An 18,810-nucleotide genomic window follows, 5' to 3' on the forward strand; every position below is an offset into this window, starting at 1 on the left:
CCAGAGATGTTATATATCATTTATCAAATCAGAATACTTTCCTAATAATGACTCATTCGGAATTGGCATTTTTCAAATTAATACTGAGTGTCCACTTTTTATAGTGTACTATACCAACATCTGGAGTTAGAAATGCGAAGTTAAACACCTATGCCTCGTGGGTTAACAAATCAAAACCGTAGTGCAGTTGCAATGTTAACACATCATGAAGCCTTTTAGAAGGCAAGGAACTGGATATGCTTTTGGTTTTGTTCGCTTTCAATATAACACACATGCCTCACTGTAAGCCCATGATGGACCCTATGAATTCCCATTGCCAATCACTAGCTGAATATATAGTAGACTAATAACAGAAAAATACATATACTGGTATATAGCTATGAATATAAAAATGTTTTTTTTTATCATCTAGGAAAATAATGTACAATAATTAATAATAATTAAAAGAGTTAAAATTATATCAAATTCTAAGTTATTTAATGTGTGGGTTGAAATGAAAAAGAGGCACTAGAGGGCAGTAGGTACTTAACAACAGATTTGGTTTGTTAGCCTGCATCCATTCACGTTTCACAAGTTTGTTTGTGTTGCTACGTTTTTAAGAAAAGCAAGTAAATTGGTATAGTAAAATCATTGTATTTTTGAAAAGCACAAGTGGTTAGATATGTTCTTAACAGTGACATATGGCACCCAAATAAGTTAATGTGCCCTGCCGATGCTCTTTTAGTGCTCAATTTATGTGTAAATCTAGGAAAGAATAAAAGCAAAAGAAAAAAATGTTGCTCATTTGCTTATGATCACGTCACATGTGCAAGAATTTATGGTCCACTCATTCATCATTTAATTTTGTTTCCTTTAATTTGAACATTTAATTTTTAGGCATTCTTTTTTTTCCAACATAATAAATATGCTGCCTTGAAAACAAATAAGTACATAAATAAAATAAAAATACTAATCAGAATAAAGAATGAACCTGATTTCATAGCTATAGAAATAAACGTGCCTTGCTTTGCCTTTGTTATATTATATATCACAGTGATCACAAAAAACAGGAGCACCTTTGAATCCCCTTTACTGCTCTAAAATAACTTGTATGTATTCTCAATATTTGGATAAATTAAAACAGAAATGTCCCCCCGATTAAACACCATAACTTTTATTCATTCAATCATTTTCTGACCCGCTTTTTAAACAAAATACAGAATATTTGGTAGAGAAGAACTATGTACTATGTTAAGTAAATATATAAATGTTAAGATTATTTTTCTGTTTTAGCTATTCTTAATAAGTCACAGTGTCCCATCACTGGTGAGCCCTTTTTAGAACAGACCCATGGGCTACTGTTACTGTACTGTACTACTATACTACATGTCCTCTTGGAACAATTTTTTTAAATGACTTTTTAATCAAGATTTATGTGCCGTAGTATATTTTATAAATTGAATAATCATGTTTATTAATTGTGATTGTAATATCAACAACTAACCGTGATTATTATTTTTGCCTTAATTGCACGGCCCTATTTTAAGGAAATAATGAAGTATTCTGTTCTTTTGCTGTGGAACTTTCAAATTGGAGGCAGGTCGTGAAGTTTTGGGGTAAGCTCATGCACACGGATGCTAAGTTGCTCGGCACGGGACCAAATGGCCAAGCGATTTTGATTCTGGCTCAGACATTACAGTACAGAATGTTTTGGTGGAGATATGCAGCAATCTGGTGCGCTTTGCAGTGCGCACATCAGACCTCCCTCCCCGGGCTAGCAAGCTGTCCAGTGGGCACTGCATTTATCCAGCCCACGACTGCCCTGCCACGCGCGGCTTGCTCTTATTTGCGGCGAGGAAGCTGTGCGTGCCTGTTGGCCATTCATAATTACGAGACGGCGGTCTCTCTTCAAAACAGGAGAACATGGAGATTGACTAAAAGCAGTGAAGAAGAGGTTGACTTTCAACTCGGGCCCGACCGATATGCATTTTTTAATGCCAATAGCGATACCGATTTTGGCAGAAAAAATACCCAAAATGATATGACCAAGTTTACAGCAATGGAAAGCGTATGGAAAGTACGAAACATTGGCAATGATTTTGAACATGCCCAAAAAAATTTATTTACCAAACATTCAACATTTGCACCACTAGAATTCAGTTCCCACAAAAAAAAAAATCCTCTTCATTCCCAATCAAAATAAAAGCTAAACATTAGTTTTTTGTTATTCTCCTCTAATTTCTAGGTTTTTGACCAATTCAAACTGTTACAAACTGTTGTTTTTTTCCTTCAAAATTTCAAAATAAACACCGAAAATTATATATATATTTTTATTTATCAAAGTCGCAATTTTCACTACTGAAATTCATTTCCCACAAAAATTTCCTCATTCATTCCCAATCAAAATAAAAGCTAAAAATTTGATCGATCGTCCAGCCCCCCCCCCCCCTTTATTTATTTATTTTTGTTTCTTGTCCAATTCAAATTATTATAGGTTTTCTGTACGGCAAAATTTGAAAATAAACGTCAAAATTAAGATTTTTTTTTTAAATTTTCTCCTAATTTTTACATTTGACTACCATTTCAAATTGATCCAACTACTGTTCAGTTTATCCCCACCGCATTTTTTAAACTTCAAAATAATATCAAAAAGTACGGTTATATTTTTGTTTTCTTCTCTATTTTCTAAATTTTTTTTGACCGATCCAACTGTTCAGCTTATCCCTACAGCAATTTTTATTTTATTTTTTCAAAATAAAACCCAAAATAATGATATATTTTTTTCTCTCTCTCTCTCTTCTAATTTTTACAAGTTTTCACAGATTCAAACCGTTCAAACTTTAATTTGTTCATCTTAATTTCCCCCTGCCCACCCCATACTACTTTCTACATATTTGGACCAATTCAAATTGTTCCAATGTTGACATGTTCTGCCCATTCTAGGTCATTCTAGGTCATTCTAGGTCATTGTATATCATTCTATATCATTCAATATCATTCCACATCACTCCACATTTTTTTCATTCAGCCTGTGAGCCTTCTTACGCAATTTCTCCAGAAATTGCATTCTCTAGTTTTAATAATAAAATCTAAATTTATTTATTTATTTAACATTTCCTTTTCTTTGACAAAAAACAACAAAAAACATACCGGTACATTTCAAACAGTTGAGCAAAACAGGATGGAGTAAAAACTGCATTAGTGTTCATCCTTGTTCCTTGTGCAGTCATTTTTTAAGAACACTATGGCCCGCTGCCACGTCCCTCAAGTTGCGTTCAAACACAAGTTGGAAAGGATAATTGGAAGGGAAAAAAACGACAGTTAAAATAGGACATGAACAAGAACAACGAGAATAATTGTGATCGACCCTGGATACGTCAAAGAAAATGAATTGATGATGATGGAAGATGGATTGGATAATGTTGCCGTATTTAGTTGTGGTAATTTCATGCTCTAGTTAGACAAAGTGCAGTAAACATCCTCACATAAATGGTACTACCTCTGCTATTTTGCTTAATTTAAGTCACTTCACCCAAGCATGACCAAATCTTTCAAAAATAAGTTGTGTGATTGTGTCAGCTGTTTTGGATGTCATTCAAAGTCTGTCACCTCCTACACATCTCCTTGCTTTATGCAGGTACCGCCACTTCTCCAATGCACAGCAAGGTAGTGTCCATTCGACTGCCTTCTATTTAGTACTGAGGAATGTTAGCGTGGGAGTGAGACAATTCTGCACACCAGGATGGTCCCACCGACACAAAGTTTCTCCATCTCAGTGTACATTACACTCACACGCTCTTCCTTTTCTTCACACTTGCACGCTCACACAGCCTTTGTTGTCCCCGTTTCTCTTGTTGCCCGCTTCCTCTATACTTTCTGCCTTATTGGCTGTTTTGCTCACAGACTCCAGTTGGATGTCATGGCAGGGATGCAGGCGGCATCCGAATGTGTGGGTTGGCCTTTAGAGAGATTCTGTATGGGGAAAGCCCACTCTACACTCCCACGCATCTTCCCCATGCACACAGGAGGGATTCCATTCGCAACAATGACTGCTTCCTGGTTAAATTTGTCCATTTGCTTTATGCACCATATTAAAGAGTTGTTGAATGTAAAAAGTTAGGGAGCACTGTTTCTAAAAGATAAGTGTCCATATTTGTGTGAAAGTTTACAATGTAATTTTCGGTTTGATCTTGCTTTAAGTTTAAATTTGTTTTCACTTTCCTGAGATACGGAAGAGGATTGGCAGGATTCTCACTTTATTGTCAGAATTCTGACTTTAAGGTGAGAATTCTGACTTTAATCTCAGAATTCTAATTTTAAAGTGAGAATTCTCACTTTAATCTCAGAATTCTTACTTAAAAGTGAGAATTCTGACTTTCTGAAGTAGAGCTATGACTTGTGGCGGCAAGTCAGAAAGTCACTTTTCTGAGAAAAAAAATTTAATAAAGAGAATTCTGACTTCATTCTCAGCATTCTGACTTTATTCAGACAGTCATCAGTCAATCAGTTCCAGCAAGTGCATGTCAGAACTACATTACAACACATTGTATTTCAATTATAGGTACTAAATTGTGGAATGAACTAACATCAAGCATTGTCGAATGAATTGAAAGAACACACTTTTTTTTCTTCTTTTTTTGCCAAAAACTCAAGTCTCGGTTTTATCGTTGGTCTCTAAAGTGGGGACAATTTTGATGCTATGCAAACTTTCTGTTTTCAAGATAATGGTAAAGGTAAAGACATAATTATTTTGAAACTGAAAGATACTTCTTTGGTACTGATTAATTGGAAGAGCTTCAGATGCACACTTCTGAAATAAGACATCTGCTCAAATTACTTTTGGATATTAGTGTAATTAATGCTATAATTTATGCAAAGACACTAATCATGTTAATAATTTCTCACAAGAATTAGGAAACAGATGAATATCCAATGCAATCTTCAATATTCCTTGAAAAAAATAGCCCATCACTGATGAGCTATTTTTAGAACGCAACATTTGCCCCTTCGTCTGGATGACGTAATCTTCTAAAATAATGTGATTAATCTTTTAAAACATGGCCAATAACTGTTGAAAAAACAGATATTGGATTAAAAATTGCAACAGTTTACTGTTAGGGTAAATCATTTGCATTTCTTCACCTTACAAGGCTCTCAAACATTTTACATTTACATTTTGACTAGCATTAGGAGTTGAGTATTTTGCTCAAGTATACTGCAAAATGTTCACCAAGGGGATCAAACCCACAACTTCAGGGATACCAGACGACTACTCTTCCAGACAACCACTCTACCACTGATCCACGCACCCACTGTTGTTAATAATTTTAGATCTCATGAAATGTGAGGCAGCATCCGCAAGTCCAATTGCATATTATTCACCATCTCTTTAGCCTCTTTACCTATATCTCATTAGATGTCCTTTCAAAAATAAATGTTAATACAATGAATGCTACCATCTAGGACATTACAGAAATTGTAGTTATTTTCAATTTAAAAAAATAATTTTTACTGTTAATTTCTCAGTAAATATAAATGTTTTTTTCATTTGTTTAGGGTTTTAAAGTAGAATTTTAGATTTTATTCTATTACTTAACAGACAAATATTTGTGAAATTATGATACATTTGTGAACGTATTTTAACAATCCATATGTGTATTTCTAATTCAGGTTTTTTTGTAAAAGAACAGAAATATTGTGTGTTATTACAGTTACAGTGATTTCACATTATTTGACATTTAGCATGTAAAATCGGAGTTTATTTTTGTAAAATAAATCATATTTTTAAAATACAGAAAAAAACTGTAAAATAAAAAGTAAAATTCTGTTATATTACAGTTGTGTTATTGTTGTTTTTTACAGTGTACGCTGCCTTTTTTTTTTTACCATGTTTTACCAGTTCCATTCACTCAATTTAAAGTTGCTGTATAGATACAGATGAAGGTGTGGAATAATGAGGGGGTGTATCCCTTGCAGATGTACTGTATCAGTTCCTGTGTGCGGTTGAACATTAACAGGCTTTCACTCCCTTACTTCCACTGTGACTGTACATGAATGAATCCCCTGCTTTCTGCAGCATCCTGTAGTCCTGCTGAGGCAGACAGGAGAATCAGTGTTTCAACATCACAGAGCCCTTCAACAGAATCTTTTGTCACATCAGCCATAATGACCTCGTCTGTAGCTTTCTACAGACAAGGAACTGGGTCAGCGGACTGTCGAGAACAAGGTAGAGGATATATGGGGGCTAAAGTCAAACTGTGGCAGGGTTTAGCCCCCTAGCGAGCTCCCTAGCTAGCAGATTATTCCAAAGTAAGAGATAACAAAATGAAACGTCATTAGCTTTTTCTGAAAATGCCTTGGATAACTGAGCAAAGGACTTTTTGCATTGAGACGAGGGAATTTAAATCTGTGCAGACAACGTTTCGAAGGAACTTCAATTTCACCTGTTACCTGGAGAAAATTCTGACTTACAGATGGGCCAATACCTGAGCTCTAAAGCTGAAGGTTTCCAAACTGGACGATTTTTGTGTGTTAGGGTGGCTGGTCAGCAAGCTCTAAAGGCCTCGATCACCAATCCGAGGTCGGAAGTCAGAAGCGACCAGGCGTCGAATGCACCATCTGGTTAATGTATAAAGCACCGTCGTAATGTCTGCACCATTGGTGGAGCGCCTGGAGGCTGTTTTTGGCGGATGGCTGATGGTTCAAGCACTTTAATCTTCGTGGTGGATTTGGTTTAGGCCTCACCAGGATTACAAGACCATTTTCTAAGGTCCACATAAAGTAAAACGGAAGATTTTCTAAATTATATGCTATTGCATTTTTTTGTTAACAAAATAATAATAAAAAAAGATAATGTTATGAAAATATCTCTTATTCATGCACGATGTCAGTATACTTTTATTTGATTTTTTTTTGTATTTCATTACATCAATATTTATGGCTCACCAATGAGATTTGTCTTGAAGTCTTTATTTCAGGACAGACACATTGCGGTCGTCCATCTTTGGGGCTCTTTGTTCTCTGATGACGACGAGACAGGAGTGACAACACATCAACCATAATTGCGTTGTCTGTAGTTTTTGACTGTAGTCTACTGAGGTGTGAAGCTGAAGAGAGGAAATGAAATACAAGACACAAGCCATTGATTGGCAAGACTGCTGAACTAGTGAGAACTTAGTGCAAAAAAAAAAAAAAAAAGCAAACACAAAGGTCTGTCTAATATATTCATCCCGACTGCTTTATCAAAAACTAATAAACTTACTGAAGCGCTGAATACCACAATGAATCTTTCCAAATATGTTTGTAGGTTTTATTGAAACTGTGGAGAAGATTTGGGGATGGTAGAAATTGAGTAAAGAACAACTCAAGCTTGGGGGCTGAAGGGAAGAGGTGGCAAATCCAAGTCCAGAAAGTAAAAACCCTGCCACAGTTTGACTTTAGCCCCCTAGCGAGCTCCCTAGCTAGCTCCCCGTGTGCTCATTTACCTGCTAGGGAGTGTTAGAGTAGACAATATTAAGTATTGTACTCTTTGCGTGTTCAATTAACTGAATGGTGAGATTCTGTTGAAGGAGTTCCTTTGCAAAGGTTTTAATTACCAGAAGCTTCTGGTCGCACATTTAAAGTCACCCAAACGGTGGTCCGTTCAAATGTGGCTCCTTCCTCTTGGCTCACATCGTTATTTATTCACAAAGAGGGTTCATAAAAAGGTCAGCCCACAACACACCTGGTTACAACTAAATGAATACAAGAAAATCCCTCTCTCCTCCCTTCTGCAAGTTCAGCAAGTTCCCATAGCTATAAATCAGATTAGAGAGAAACAATCACACATCGGCCCGTCTCCTTCGGAAGAGACAGATACCAGACCCATACACTCCCTTATTTTCTCAGGAGTGTGAGACACAAAAAAATGCTATTCATTTAGCCATACTGAGTTAACTAAATCTAAAACGACTAAAATACAATTCAAAACTGAAAAACAATGTTAATAACTTAACAATCCCTCATTTGAGCTCATAAGAGCTCAACACATTAAAACTTTTTTTTCAATGGTTGTGTGGTAAAAATAATTATCCTTAAAACATCCCTTTAGCAGAAGAGGAGGTAGTTTAGCAAATGTTTGACATTAAAAAACAATTTGATACATTTAAAAGATTTTTAGTGAAATAAGCATAGCATATGTGAGGCTTAACATAAAATGTTCATTAAAAAGTGTCGCAATATATCGGCAGACGAATATGTGTTCTTTGAAGCCATCTTGTGATGAAGTTCTTTGAAGGTCTTTTTTTTTTAATGAAAAGAGTGTCGCAATAGTTCGTCTCTTCTTTAAGAATTTGGGGTAGACTACCCAATTTCTTCGATTTGTCACCTGGGATTATTCTGCCCAAAATGTGACTGATCAAAGGAATGATTGCCCAAGAAAAGGCACTTGCTCTTGATCCGTTGACTGATGTCCTCAAACGGCAGCTCCGGAACCGGGCACGGATTCAGCTGACGTGGCTCCAGGTCGGAGGTGATAAGATTGATGCTCCAGTTGTGGAATTTCGTCTCTCCTTTCAACCTGAGAGCATCAGTTGATGAGATGGCCGAGCCTGGCACGTCTCCGGAAGCCTTGTAGACCAGATGTGGCATTTTCTCTGTGCAGAGAACTGCACAAGATTTCCTCACCAACCCCCTGGGGCCGTTCTCCTGAGTGCAAAAACTTTTCATTTTTAGTTTCTCATAAACTCACATAAATTTTATTTGGAGGAAAAAACCCTGATAGTTTTTGTTAGTTGGGATTAATAAATGTTATTTGATTAAGATCCGTAGGTCCTGTGCTGTTGGAACAGGAAAAGATCTATTTTTGTGACATTAAAATAGAGCCCAGCCCTTGATTGAGTTGAATGACATTCGCTCATTCATTAATATAAGACAGAGCTTATAAATATTTATCTTTCAAATAGGTTTTGTTCAATAATAGGTAATTTTTTACCATGACTAAATTTGTTCTAAATTTGCATAACTGTGCCTTTCATATCTCTTATTCTCTTCCCAGAATCCCATGACCGGCCGAATCCTGGCATGCTGGGAAAAACTCACATATATTCATATTATCTATACTCTTTTGCAAACACTGGGCTCCAAACATTACATTTTTCAAATGTGATTCTGAGATAAAAGATATAATATAATATAATTACCTTCATTCGGCGAATATGCATTATTGTCCTTGCTTGCTTCAGACTTACTTTGCGATCGATTTCCTCTGATAAATTTCTTCATATTCAAACTGTGAATTATCATTTTCAAACTCATCCTGTCAATTGGAGTGTAGGCCGATACCCCACAACCTTTTTAATTTCGTTTTTAAGTTTGATTTTAATTTTCTAACTCGTCTACATTGGTTAAATTCTTAAACATAAACTCCCTCATTTGACAAAGATCCACTGATTTTTTCAAACACGTCAAGATAAAGGGAGGACAAAATAGAGACCTCATTTCTCAAAAAACGTCATAAATAACTCAACCCTCTAAATCAGGCTATGAGATAAACAAAAGAGCTACAAAACACTATAAAACTGAGCATAAGCAGATACAACTTAAGACACTAATATATGATGACTTTGGGGCCATAAAAAATAGAGGTAACCATATTACTCTAATTATCCGAGAGTCCCAAAAATTATTTAAACTGCCAATCAACCTCACCTCTTTTATAGATTAGTGGGGCTGAGGATAAAATCACACAAAATTTACAAATATCTACCATTTCCTAGATTTAATCAAAATCTTTCACATATTAGCGGGGCTCATAAAAAACACAGCACACAAAATATTTCTGGGATTTATAAATCACAGTGCTGTTAAAAAAAAAATCAAACTTAGCCATCAAACTCTTAGTTAGTCTTTTACTTGTTACTACTCATTTTATTCTATTATTTATTTTATACTATAGCTGCAGCTAGACGAAGTCCAAAAAAGTTCCTCACGGGGAAAATAAAAATATATCATATCATAACATATTAATAAAATTCCCATTGTACCAATTCAGAAACTGATTCTCCCAAAAATATAGGCAAAAATGTAGTAGGCTATAGATTGAAATAAATTTTCTCAATCCCTCATTTCAAATTTACATATGTCGTTTTCAATTTTCTGAAATATCTTGCTATAGATCACAGTTCCCCACCCAACACATTAAAAATGCCTTGCATATCACTATGTAGCATTTTACTGAATGGATCACATCTCATTCCGACCACCAACTTTCTCAGTCCAGACCCCCAGCAAAAGGCAGGACGGCAGCTGTTGTCAATGTTCAGTCCTGGCCAGCATGGCGGCTGTTGTGGCAGCAATGTTCAAAGCAGGCATTTAGATTTCCTCTGGATGCAAAACAGCCATAGGGGAGAAGTCACTAGAATGAGGCGTATACACAGTCACTGGGCATTGAGGAATTTGAACATCATGTTTTTCTTAGGCACAGGACGAGAAGACTGTTGCTCTGCGGCTTATGACCTTTGATCTCTGCCACATCCATTCAGACGCTGTCTGCAATGTGGATCCGATGACACACAGTCTTTCTGAGAGCTCACCTGATCAAAAAAAATGCACATTCGTTGATACAATGCTTTAAAAATGCCAGACTGAGGATATGGGATCATAGCAAGACAGTTCACTCCCTGCTTTCTCAAAAAACACAGCCTCTTTATCCATTTCTCTTTTTTTTTTTTTTTTTTTCAATACCCCTTCAAATAGCTACTAGCCATACAACGTATCAGCAGCTGGGGCGCATCCCGTTCGCAGTTTGTAATCAGTGAAGGCCATCAAACCCTCATCTGCCTTGGAACTCAAACATCAGTTTCTGAAATGACACACTCAGAGAAAAAACAAATATTAAAAATCATTATCAACATGTCAATTTCAAAAACATTCATAACTCCTTATTCAACTATCTCACTTCCAGCCACAGCTATAAAGATGTAGGCATAATTATATCAACTCTCAAACAAAATGCCATTATTTTATCATTACTCTTTATTCATTTGTCCCAAAAAGGGAAAGTTAACAAATTAACCATCGTCATCAATCATTAAAGTGTAAAGATTTATTAGCTCAGTCAAATACTATTACTTATTTTATATTGTTTATCATTCCTCTCTTACCATTTTGACAAAAAAAGAGTCCCATTACGAGGACACATTATGCTCACAGCGCACAGCTCAGCCCCCACCTTTTTTTCTAACCTAGAAACGGGGGAAGGGGGGGGGGGAGGAATCTTAACATTATAAATCGCAAAACCTATTTTATCATATTCCCATTAATAAAACAAACGCCACTATCACAACAGTATCATCTCACACAAAACAACACCAAACTTAGTTAAAATATTAAAGAAAAACAAACAAAATCCCCATATGCACACTTCTCACTTACAAACCCCCACCTTTTTTTAGAAGCTAGGTCACACACTCAAATGCATACGCACACTCTTCAGTCATTATAAAAAAATAAAATAAACGGTGTTATTCCTTCAATTCGTTGTCTACAAATCTTATAGCATTTAAACCGCAGCTTCGTACGGTAATTTCAGTAAACGGGTAACTTTAAACAACCCATCCGTAAACTGCTCCACAAATGCTGGAGTCATTTTAGCATCAAATTCAGCCTTTTTCCATTACCAACAAAGAAAATACAAAAGTCTGACATACCATTTTGTCCAGCAAAAGCTTTGTATACAATCGATCCATAGTTCGTTTTTTCATTGTTCATCGACGCTTTTATTTTTCGCTGAACCGGAAGCGCATTCAGGACAAACCATTCTGTATCCGGGTCGAAATCGCCTCCATTTTTGTTTGTAGTTTTTATGTTTACTTCCGGATTCAATACAGTAACGTCTCACTTTCAATATTAATAGTTCAATATGTTAACACATATGGCCACACACAGACACACATAAGAATCACGTGACCTCTCGTTTATACACAGCGGTTACCCAATCCCGCTGAGCTAAACTGTTCTCCCTTTATTGCAAAATTTTTGCAAGGCGCTTTATTAAATAATGAAATTTATCACGTGCTAACGAACTCAACCGTGGAACAAAAGAAATTCAAACGGGAATCCTGACCTCAAACCACAATAAAAGCGGCAAAAAAAATAAAAGTTACACGTAATCTCTCGATTGCAAATACAGTAACACAAATCCAATTATTACTGTAATCAACCTGGACCCTCAATACTGTTCAATTTCAAACAGGCGCTTTTTCAAACAAAAAAAAATATTACGTGTTTAGGACGTTTTCACACCAAGAGCCATGAACAATTATGTTACTTAGTCCTCAAATCGGCCAAAAACTGCTTAAAAAACAGAAGCGCGTACCATAATCTTCGCAATCCTTAGTAACAAGAAGGACTTGTTACGTCATCCGGCAAACCCTTTTATATATTATGGTCTAAGGATTCTTCATAGCGTTGACGAAAAACAAAACAAATCAAAAAATTAACCGCTATTTCTTCCTGTACAAAAAAGCTTCATCACTTCGAGTCTGCATTACGTCACCTTCAAATGCACCACTCCACGACGTGTTTAGTTCAATATCGTCGGAATTATCACAACTCACAATAGAACGACATCAAACTACACTCGTTCACACAGATCTCTTTTAAAATTTAGATAATTTGCAAGACGAAAAAACCAGCTGCAGCGGACCAGACAGACAAAACTTCTTCTACGTGGATAAAGATCTCCACTTACCGTACTTTATTTATTTAGGCCTAGAAGTTCCGCCCGTCCTTGAACGCCGCAGCTTGTTCCACGTCAAAATAACACCTTCCGTTTGGTTCAACGGAGGAGACCATTCGTTATAATTCAGCGTCGGCGGTCACCATTTGTTAGAGTAGACAATATTAAGTATTGTACTCTTTGCGTGTTCAATTAACTGAATGGTGAGATTCTGTTGAAGGAGTTCCTTTGCAAAGGTTTTAATTACCAGAAGCTTCTGGTCGCACATTTAAAGTCACCCAAACGGTGGTCCGTTCAAATGTGGCTCCTTCCTCTTGGCTCACATCGTTATTTATTCACAAAGAGGGTTCATAAAAAGGTCAGCCCACAACACACCTGGTTACAACTAAATGAATACAAGAAAATCCCTCTCTCCTCCCTTCTGCAAGTTCAGCAAGTTCCCATAGCTATAAATCAGATTAGAGAGAAACAATCACACATCGGCCGTCTCCTTCGGAAGAGACAGATACCAGACCCATACACTCCCTTATTTTCTCAGGAGTGTGAGACACAAAAAAATGCTATTCATTTAGCCATACTGAGTTAACTAAATCTAAAACGACTAAAATACAATTCAAAACTGAAAAACAATGTTAATAACTTAACAGGAGCTAGCTAGCTAGCACAAGGGGCTAAAGCCAAACTGTGGCAGGGTTTTTACTTTTTGGTCCTGGATTTGCCACCTCTGCCGAAGGGCCACAGGTTGGAGGTCCACAACATATCAATTATGAAGGTTAGAATTGTGTCTTGAAAATTGTCTGTTCACTCCAACAAGGCACTGCTCAATAATAAATGTTAAATGTAAGAGTAAATATTTAATTTGCAGGTGTTATACACTGCCACTAATAACTCAGAGGTGGCAAATCCAGGTCCAGAAAGTAAAAACCCTGCTGCAGCTTTAGTCCCCAGGTGCTAGCTAGCTAACTAGCGCCGTAGCTAGCTCCCATGGTGCTCGTTTACCTGCTAACTAGAAAACGAGCAGTGTCATCACTAATTAGCAGAGAGAAAAGTACATAATACTTACACATCTGAAAAAGATCTGGTGAAAATGCTGAAAGAAATGTGCCGTATCCACGGATCTGTCCCATCATCTCCTTGTCCATTTCCTTGAATAAGACATTATTTAAAAGCCATACTCACCTTGATTTGCGTGGACATGAAAATTATAGACTTCTGGCCTTTGATCTCAGACACGTCAGAAATTTTGTATGAAATATCATTCAAAATTTGTTTATTTCTTATTTGCAGAAAAGAAAACCGTGAATAAAGCCTTCTCACCCAGTCACATGAAAATGACAATCTCAATTTTAACAAATGTTTTAACTTTTTTGGATGATTGTTGTTGCTTCTTAGAGACATAAAAAAAAAAAGACAATCTATACAGGGTATGGTAAAGGTTAACATCAAAGTAAATGCACTATTGATTGCTGATAAATTATGACCAGTGTATTGATTCAGCGTGACTCGGGCTACAGCCATAAGATAGAAACTCACCTGAGCCCTGACCGTGAATAATTCAAGAAGGAACAAATAAATTAGGATTTCAAATATCACCCCCAAACTGACCCTCCCAAAAACTACATTATAACAAATTTTGATCTGGTCAGTTTTGTGACTGCAGGAACAATAAAAGAAAATTACAGCATCTGCATGTGACAGCGAAGGTTGCTAATTGGATCAAAGTAATTCAATTCATCATCCTGCTTTATGTTGCTATTGGGGTATATGTTTGGCTTAATTGCAGAAAAGCTTTTCATTTTTATTTTTTAAATCTGTTGTATATTACTTTGGCTTCTAGTAAGTATGCTCATGCTGTAATGATAATGTCTTGCAATGAAATCCACAGGATACACTAGATTAAGGGTGACCCAAAATGATTGTGACCCATGCTATGGTTGAGAAAATTGTTAGCAGTGATGCTATTCATCTCATATTTCAGATTATTCCAAAGTAAGGGATAACAAAATGAAACATCATTAGCTTGATCTGAAAATGCCTTGGACAACTGAGCAAAGGACTTTTTGCATTGAGATCAGGGAATTTAAATCTGTGCAGACAACGTTTCGAAGGAACTTCAATTTCACCTGTTACCCGGACAAAATTCTGACTTACAGATGGGTCAACAAGTTCAGGACCAAAAGAACTGTTCAGAACCTGAGTTCTAAAGCTGAAGGTTTCCAAACTGGACGATTTTTGTGTGTTAGGGTGGCTGGTCAGATAGCTCTAAAGACCTCGATCACCAATCCGATGTCGTATGCACCATCTGGTTAATATATAAAGCACCGTTGTAATGTCGGCACCGTCGTAATGTCGGCACCATTGGCGGAGCGCCTGGAGGCTGTTTTCGGCGGATTCAACATGTACTACATACTATTTCAGGTTTGAGACATTTTAATATAGTGCAATGGTTGGATTTTATTTAATTTGAGAAGAGGCGCTTGCTGAAACAATGTGACGTTTGGAGGCGTAATGGAACGCGAAAGGCTGTCATGTGACATCTGGATTCTGAGACAGATTTAGGAATGCGATTCGAATCACAAGTTCCGCCTGGGTTCCGGTACGTACCAAAACACAGTTTCGATTTTGCCATCACTACTCGTCACAGCCAGGTTGTCCTCGTCACAGCCAAGTAGCCATAGCCCCTGCCAAGTCATAACCACTCCACGACAAGTCAAGTCAAGATAAATCAGGTCCTGTCACGTCACGCTTGGTCCAGTCATGGTGACCAGTCTACTCATGTCCTGTCTAGTCATGGCGACCAGTCTACTCACATCCTGTCCAATTATGGCGGGCCAGTCAACTCACATCCTGTTCAGTCATGGCGACCAGTCTACTCACGTCCCTTTCAGTCATGGTTGTCTGCTCACCTTTCTTCCTATGGTTAATAAAAGTACCACGCATTGCACTTGATTCCTGTTTTCCTGCATTTGGGTCCACCACCCCTCATCCACTCACGTTCCATCATGACACCTTGAGCGTCAGTTTTAATACACTTGCATACTCAAATTGGGTCAACTCACAGAACCAAATTAAGAGTGCGGACACCACCAAGTACGTTGCTGGTGGTGCCAAATGACATTGTTGCTACATCCCATTTTGAACTCTTAACTTCTCTTTCATGTTGATGAAAAAAGTCCAATATTTTGTGACAGGTTTAATAAAAATAATTTCTTATCTTCTGTTCTTTGATTTTGATCTAAACTATTTTTATGGTATTACTGCAATTACATTGGTATTCACATAAATAACAAACCAACTCATCCATATTGTCTTTCATACTACAAGTACCACAAAGAAAAAGTTTCTCAATTTATCACTCAAAGTAATTATCTTTTTTTTGTGTTGAAGCTAAACATTATTTTGTGAAGAAAGATGGAATTTTAAAACTAATCAGAGAAATTCATCGAGCAGTTAGTGTACATTCCTATATTGTGAAGATGGGAATAGATGGTGTTATTTTGGACGGCATCATCTTCAGATCACATAATCTGCACTATTCAATCTAACTGTAAATGTATCACCATCACCCTCCCTACAGCAGAAGCAGAGCAGAGGCAGCAGATTTTTTAATAGCTTTCATTTTGCCTTCCTGTCATTAGTCAAATGATGAGAAATCCATTTGATCTCCACTGTGTGATGTTATGTGGACTTGACTGGGTAAACTCTCCTCTTTCCCAGATGAGCTTGAAACAGAAACGCACACCCTTCCCTACGTGCTTAATTGGCAAGTTGAGAGGTGAATTAAACAATAGCCAGGTGTAATTAAATCTCAGCAATACCCTGTTGTGGTAGTTAACGCCTGTAATAATGTTTTTGCTACACTCCCCTCTTGTGTTCCTCACCAATTAACACATGCATAACAACAGCTGGATCAAGTTCTGCTTGCTGCCTGTGTTGTTCTCCAGGCATCGTCTTCGGCACTCAAATCTAATAAATGCAAAAATTTTTGCTCCTTGATGACAGGGCGCAGGTGCAGGGTTCTTCTTCATTTGGCATTCAGGAACAGATTTAAGACAAAAGTTGCATGTTCCTCAAAAGGCACAGAAACAGACAAATAATGTATTGTCCATCCATCTATCCATCCAGTTGAGTCTATCCATCCATTCATCCATCCATCCAGTTGAACATCCATCTATCCAATTGAGTACATCTATCCATCCATCCATCCATCCAGTTGAGTACATCCATCCATCCATCCATCCAGCCATCCATCTAGTTGAGTACATCCATCCATCCAGTTGAGTCCATCCATCCATCCAGTTGTAACCTGGCAATAGCGAGATTGATATTGTAATTCACTCAAGAGAGTTCTCCACAATATCAATCTGGGACTTCTCCATGGTGATTTTCTTGGGAAAGGCGGGACATTCTGTACAATACTTCAAGCTGATTAAACGATGCGGCATTGTCCACGTTTGTTTTGACCAATCAAGGCCACGGATGAAAATGTCGTCTTTGTTCTCGTCAAAGGGGAGGGGAGCGCCTCTCGCTGTTCAACATTCAACAAGGAAACGGTGAGCAATTCTGCCAGAATTAATTGCAGCGTCCATTTGTGTTAGGTTTGTTTGTTTGCTCCGGCGTCGGCGCTGGCTTCCTGGTTTCGTCACAGCTGCATGTCCCGCCCTAAACACAATGTTGCTTTGTGATTGGTGGAAATCAACGGGCTCGGTACACGATGTATTCTTGGGAGTTTGTGAACTCACAAATACCGCGATAATTCATCTTGCAGAGCAAGGTTAATCCAGTTGAGTACAAGATAAAATAAAATAAACGAAGTCACTAAATATTGTGTAACAAACTACAATTCTCAAACGACTGTTTGACCTTCCTTCTTCCGCATGGACCTACAGCAATAAAAACTGCTATTTCATGCAAATTTAAGGTAAAATACTATACTGTGGTATGTAGGTTTTTCTTTAAAACGGTCTGTCATAGTTTTGGGGGGAAATTTTAAGTATCAAAAGTACTAGTGGTATTGGTATTTGGTATTGGTATTAGTGACTAATCAAGAGTAACAAACTACAATTCTCAAACGACTGTTTGACCTTCCTTCTTCCGCACGGACCTACAGCAATAAAAACTGCTATTTCATGCAAATTTAAGGTAAAATACTATACTGTGGTATGTAGGTTTTTCTTTAAAACGGTCTGTCATAGTTTTGGGGGGAAATTTTAAGTATCAAAAGTACTAGTGGTATTGGTATTTGGTATTGGTATTAGTGACTAATCAAGAGTTAAGTACTCGTACCGGTATCAGTCTGACAAAAAATGGCTTTCAACTTCCCTATGAAGTAGCATTTTAACAAAAGTTAAAAGATGGTCACTATGTTTTTCATAAGGGTTATTTTCATGTAATTAATCAAGACATGCGCAACTGGATTTCATTCTAAAAATCACGTATTTTGATTGAGTATTTGTGTTATTGACAGATTTTCTCATTCAAAAAGTATAAATTATTTCTACAAAATTTAAAATATTTTCAAGCGATATGGTTAACACATTTAATACAAAAATGTATTTACTGTTATGTGTCCCAAATGAAATGTCATGATTTGCAACATGTTTTCTAATAGGCTAATTACATTTTTGGATCTATAGGACTTTTTTTCCTATTGCATAATATGCCTTTTCCATGCAAACTAACACAACAGGGAACATGCTTTTTTTGTTTGATTAATGTTGCCGTATAACATGTAATTGCACACGCACTACAGTAGGTGGCAGTGACGCTCTCATTGTCATCGTCAATAGTGTGTGCAGAGAGTACAAACAATGTTAATAAAGTTGTTCAGTAGATTTATATTTTTTTTTTCTTCAATATTAATAAGGATATAGTGGTATGCAGATACTTATTGAATAAAGCTGTTCTTCATAAATGAAAGTTTTCATTTTGTTATATTATGCTTTTTCTCATGCAAATTTAAGAAAACTTGTTCAGATTGCACTTGTTTTGGACTGCCATGAAATTAGTGCATTTATCTTCCGATTGTCTTTACTATTATGGCCTACAAATTGAACACATCGATAATACTTTAAAAATAGGACTGCAAGTACGGCTGTTTCAGCATGGGAGAC

At 36.9% G+C, this 18,810-nt stretch overlaps 1 protein-coding gene across 2 annotated transcripts; it reads right to left on the bottom strand.

The window, feature by feature from the left end:
• Positions 1-6,259: 6,259 nt before the first annotated feature.
• LOC147157225 (uncharacterized) lies at positions 6,260-12,685 on the bottom strand. Of its 2 annotated transcripts, none has more exons than XR_015091755.1 (2): positions 11,667-12,685; positions 6,260-8,664 (listed from the first exon to the last, which is right to left on the bottom strand). XR_015091755.1 is itself a non-coding variant. In XM_086064756.1 (2 exons), the coding sequence occupies exons 1-2, from the start codon at positions 9,177-9,179 to the stop codon at positions 8,341-8,343; spliced, it is 345 nt and encodes a 114-aa protein (XP_085920882.1). In that variant the 5' UTR covers positions 9,180-10,155; the 3' UTR covers positions 6,260-8,340. The 2 variants fall into 2 exon arrangements, 1 of the variants encoding a protein (XP_085920882.1); XM_086064756.1 differs by lacking the exon at positions 11,667-12,685 and adding an exon at positions 9,159-10,155.
• Positions 12,686-18,810: the final 6,125 nt, after the last annotated feature.

The sequence above is a fragment of the Leptonotus elevatus genome, chromosome 20 (genome assembly GCF_054856555.1).
Source record: "Leptonotus elevatus isolate MCC_2025b chromosome 20, RoL_Lele_1.0, whole genome shotgun sequence".
Taxonomy (NCBI): domain Eukaryota; kingdom Metazoa; phylum Chordata; class Actinopteri; order Syngnathiformes; family Syngnathidae; genus Leptonotus; species Leptonotus elevatus.